Source organism: Pteropus alecto, unplaced genomic scaffold, assembly GCF_000325575.1.
Source record: "Pteropus alecto unplaced genomic scaffold, ASM32557v1 scaffold98, whole genome shotgun sequence".
Taxonomy (NCBI): domain Eukaryota; kingdom Metazoa; phylum Chordata; class Mammalia; order Chiroptera; family Pteropodidae; genus Pteropus; species Pteropus alecto.
In genome coordinates, this window is record NW_006443570.1 from 18,221,770 (window position 1) to 18,226,379 (window position 4,610).

The window sequence follows — 4,610 nt, forward strand, 5'->3', positions numbered from 1 at the left end:
AGAGTGGGAACGAAGCCATATTTTACATATTATCTCAGGAGGAACCTGTCTTTATAGTGATTAGTTTTCAGAGCATAGTGCTGACCTGTCATTTTCTAACATTTTTATTGTGAGCAGGCTTGTCTGCCATTGTGGATTTCTTGGGCAGAATGGAGTGAAGGTGCCAAAAGACAAGAAGACACTGAAGCCATCTATAAGGTATAGGCCTGATGTTCTAAATCTTGTGGTATGTGGGGAATGAGCAAATAGGTTCACTAGTTGGCTAGCTTTAGGGTTATTTCTATAGTAAGTGTTCCTAAAGCACTATTAATTGAGCAGCCTGGATTGGGTGTGGGAAAATTTGTTTTGACATTCATAAATTTCCTCATGTAGTTTCTTTTTTCTTTTAAATTGTAGAAAGCTATCTTAGCTGTTACAGGTGCTGACTCAGTCACTCTGAAGGAGAAGTACCTAGATTGGGCTTATCGAAGTGGTGGCTACAAAAAGGCCAGAGCCGTGTTTAAAAGGTACTCACAAATGTTCATAGCTGTTCTAGTCTCTACTCCATACTCAGACCCTCATACCCAGATTATGTGTGTATCACAAGTAGTATCTGAGGAAGTAATCCAGAAGACTTTCTCTAAAAGTTTTCTTTTTCCTTTTTGGAATAGTAAAAGCAGTTCATACCCATTGTGGAAAATTTTAAAAAAGAGATAACTAATAATTCATGGTAACCTCATTATCAAGAGGAAAAACTGTTAATATTATCATTTTAAAATTTGTCTTTCACATATTTGAGATCATAGTATAATCATATTTTCTACACCACTTTTATTGGTGAACATTAGATTGGCCTTTATCAGTGATAATTCTTCATAAACATCTTTTATTAAAACTATATGATATGCCATTCTGTGGATGTGCCATAATTTGTTTGGCACAGTGATACTGCTTTGATGAACATTTCTATACAAATATTATTTGTTGGAAATTATTTCCTTAGAATATACTTTTAGAAGTGGAATTATTGGTCTCTTTTAAAAAAGACCTTGAGTGTAATAGTAGAAGGAACTTAAAATTCTGAAAGCGAGAAAGAGAAGAACAGGAAGAAAACTGGATAGGAAAGCATTTGGTGGTAAAGAGTAAGTCATTGGAGATTGAAAGCATTGAGAGTGACTGGTGGTCGAGTCCAGTTCTTACATGGAATTGTGGCCAGGTCTTTATTAAACCACATGTTGTGGAGGCACTGGCCATAGGTATTTATATTCATGAGATATAAGAGGTTTTCTGTCATTGTGGAAGATAACAGCCTCCTCCTTTTTAGTTTACAGGAAAACCGTCCATTTTCGGTTGATTTTTTCAGGAAAATAATCCAGTTTGAAAAGGAGCAAGTAAGTGTTCTGTCTATGCATTTCTTGTCTGGGAAAATGGATAGGTGGTTACTAATCTCTGATAGCATTTTGATATTTAAAGAGCTCCCATTATAATAAAATATACATTCCCTTAATCCAGCTCCTTTTTTCATGAGATGGTTTAAGAATGGTAATCAAGCAAAGAAGAGAAAGTACATGTGTGGAAAATAGAAAACTTAGATGTCACCTCTTATTGAAAGCCCTCCCTGTCAGGCTAGGTGACGCGCTTCTCTGTCTCCACAGCATCCTGTTTGTCTCTTGTATTGGGTTGTGAGGTAAAGAGAAGGCACTCGGTAACTGTTGCTGGTGTTTTTAACTGCATACCTAAGTGGGGAAGAGTACAGAAAAATCTCAGTTAAAAAAATAATACCGGAAATTCAAATGTATCTGTCATCCTATCACAGTAATACAACCAACCGTATTTATTTATATTGTTTTGTTTAATTTTTTGTTTACTTTATACACTCAGTTTTGTACTGTTTTATTTCTGACTTCTGTCGCATGGAGGGTCTCTCTTTTTCTCTCTCAGTTAACATTATTTTGTAAACACATTCCTGTGTTTTTACATGGTTATTATCTTTAATTGTGGTAGTGTTATTCTTAAACCCATGATTTTCTTAACCATTTCATTACATAAAGGTTGTTTCCAGATTTTTGATATTGAAAACAGAGTGCAACAAGCATTTTGTTTGTATAGTATTTTTTTCTTTTGAATTGTTTTCTTGAGATAAATTTCTAGAACTAGAAATATTAGTCTTTTTTATAGTTGTGTATATATTACCAGGTAGTTCTCCAAAAGATTTATTTATAGTGACAGTTAGCAGATATGTCAGTATACTTATTTCTTCATACCTCCCAAGTATTTAGTTTTGCTTTTTCTGCTTTATTTTGGTATTTTGATTAGTGTTTATTATTTTTATATGAATTTTGAAAAATTAGAGTGGTTGCACTCTTATTTTTATAGTTTTGATCACCGTATGGGTAACTTATCTGTTCTTGTCCTATAGTGTAAGAGATAGTATAGCGTAATCATTAATGGCCAGGCTTTGGTTTAATAACATAATAGTTATGTGTCTTGGGCAAGTCACTTAATTCTAAGTTTTGGCATCTTTATCTATAAAGGAGGCCATAATACATTTCCAGGTTAGTTATAAGGCAGAGGTAATAGAAGGGAATTTGCATAGTGCCATGGACATTATGAGCTCTTCAAAAAGTATGATTCTCGTTTCCATGCATGTGTAAGATATGAGGTTAAATTGACTTTTCTATAAAACTACAAGTACAGTGTCAGTGAAGAGAAATTTGAACGAAGAAATAGTTATTTGACTATATGTAAAAGGACCCACCCCCCTCCACCGCCTGACCTATGGATGTTGCCATTTCCCCTTAAGAACTGGATCTCTGAAGGTAGGGTGTCTCCTCCTACACACTTGTGGCGCACACCCGGGGCATGGTCCGTGGTTCTATCTGGGGCGCAAGCCCAGGACCTTCTGCATATAAAACAGACATGCTAACCACTACGCTATGGAGCCACCCCCCGTAAGAGGATTTTTAAACCGAAGATGTTAGTCTGCTTTGAAGATGAAACAAAAGAGAATATGTTTAAGTGGAAGTAGAAGTAAAGAATTAACATTTACTGATTGTAAAATTAGTACCACCTATTTGTCTAGGTGCATAATTAAGAGGCATTTTAATATAATCCTTGTAGTTGCTCTAAGATATTATTATTATTTTTTTTTATGTGTGAGGACACTTTTAAGGTCAGAGGGTTTAAAAAACTTGCTGAAGGTCATGTAACTAGTAGTTATATGTACTTTGCCTTGATATAAAAGGTTTTAAGGTAGACAAAGCTAATATGTCCCTAGCCACAGGGAGTAGAACCTTCGCCCATTTATTTCAATCCTACTCCTCCCTCAGGGCTTTGAAGTGTACTTTCCTGTGAAGCTGCCCATGTTCCTCCAACTGAGAATTAAGTAGGCTTTTTCCATGCTACAATAGCAAAGTGCTTTTTATCACCGTTTGACATTTACTTCACACTGGAAGTAAATGTATATGACTTTTCTCTGGGTAAGTTGAAAGCCAGGCTGTGATCATCTTAAGCCACAACCTTTCTCTCCTTCAGATATCTAATAGATGGTAGCTGCTTAACAATGTGGTTGACATGAGTTTGTGACATTATAAAATAGGCTTTTGAGGCAAGATTGTCTGATTATTTTTGTTAGGAATCCTGCAAGATGGTGAACTTAAGAGAATATTATGAGAGGGCTTTGAGAGAGTATGGATCTGTAGATTCTGGTAAGTAAACTATAGTTATAGACATGTGAGTCTGTTTACATGTGGAGTTTGTAACTTTTCAGTATGGTTGGAAGAGTGTTTCTTAACTTTTTTGGGTCATGGCCCTCTTTGAGAATAAAACTTGCATCTTTCCCCTGCCTCTTCCCTCACTTTGTGTATAGGTACTTGCAGATATAATTTTGCTTATTATTTGTTCATAAGCTCAAGAGTCTATGGGTCTTCTATTAAGAACTCTGGATTAGAGAAAGATTTGTTTGGTTCTCTTTAAAAAATGTATTTGTAAGAGTAGGGTTAATAGTGTAGGTCAGAACAAAAAGGAGTAGGAGTTACAGCAAAGGGGCAGTGGGATGCTAATTGACGTTCGTTGTCATTGGCTGTTGCCACATTGTCTTCATTTATAAGACTTGTAAAACATACTTGTGGGTGTAGGTATGTCATGTAAAATCTGTTTACTTAGGGTCTCAAAAACTGACATGTGTAATTGTTAAAGCCACATTTAGAAAACAGATCTTCACTGATGAAATGAGTGAAAATGGCATTTTACTAATTCAAGCAAGTTTTATTAAGCATGGTCACAAGGTTATGGTGAACTTATTAAGGTCAGTTTCACCTAGAAAGAGACTCAGCAAAATCCTTCTAAAATACTTAGTATTTTTGAGTCTGTAAAATGTAAATTATCATAATTAGAATAAAGTTTTCTACTTTAAAAAAGTAGTTTTGATATACCTCAGTGTAAGGAAGCTGAGAGAGGTATTGTTTCTCATAGGGTTCTATGGAAAGAAGAAGTTAAGTTTCTTAGAAATCTGGTATTTTATAGGTATTAAATAATTACGTTTACCTAATAAAGCCTTATCAGTTATCTAATTGTATGTTTACAGTAATTTTTTGGTTCTCTTTAAAGATCTTTGGATAGATTACATCAAG

General features: G+C 34.9%; 1 protein-coding gene across 1 annotated transcript in view; it reads left to right on the top strand.

Annotated features, from left to right (window-relative positions):
• UTP6 (UTP6, small subunit processome component) overlaps positions 1 to 4,610 on the top strand; it is a 24,649-nt gene that overhangs the window by 17,499 nt on the left and 2,540 nt on the right. The window contains exons 15-18 of the mRNA XM_006924980.3: positions 118 to 198; positions 397 to 506; positions 1,304 to 1,370; positions 3,614 to 3,686. Coding sequence (XP_006925042.1) covers positions 118 to 198; positions 397 to 506; positions 1,304 to 1,370; positions 3,614 to 3,686 — 331 coding nt within the window. The remainder of the gene's footprint in view (positions 1 to 117; positions 199 to 396; positions 507 to 1,303; positions 1,371 to 3,613; positions 3,687 to 4,610) is intronic.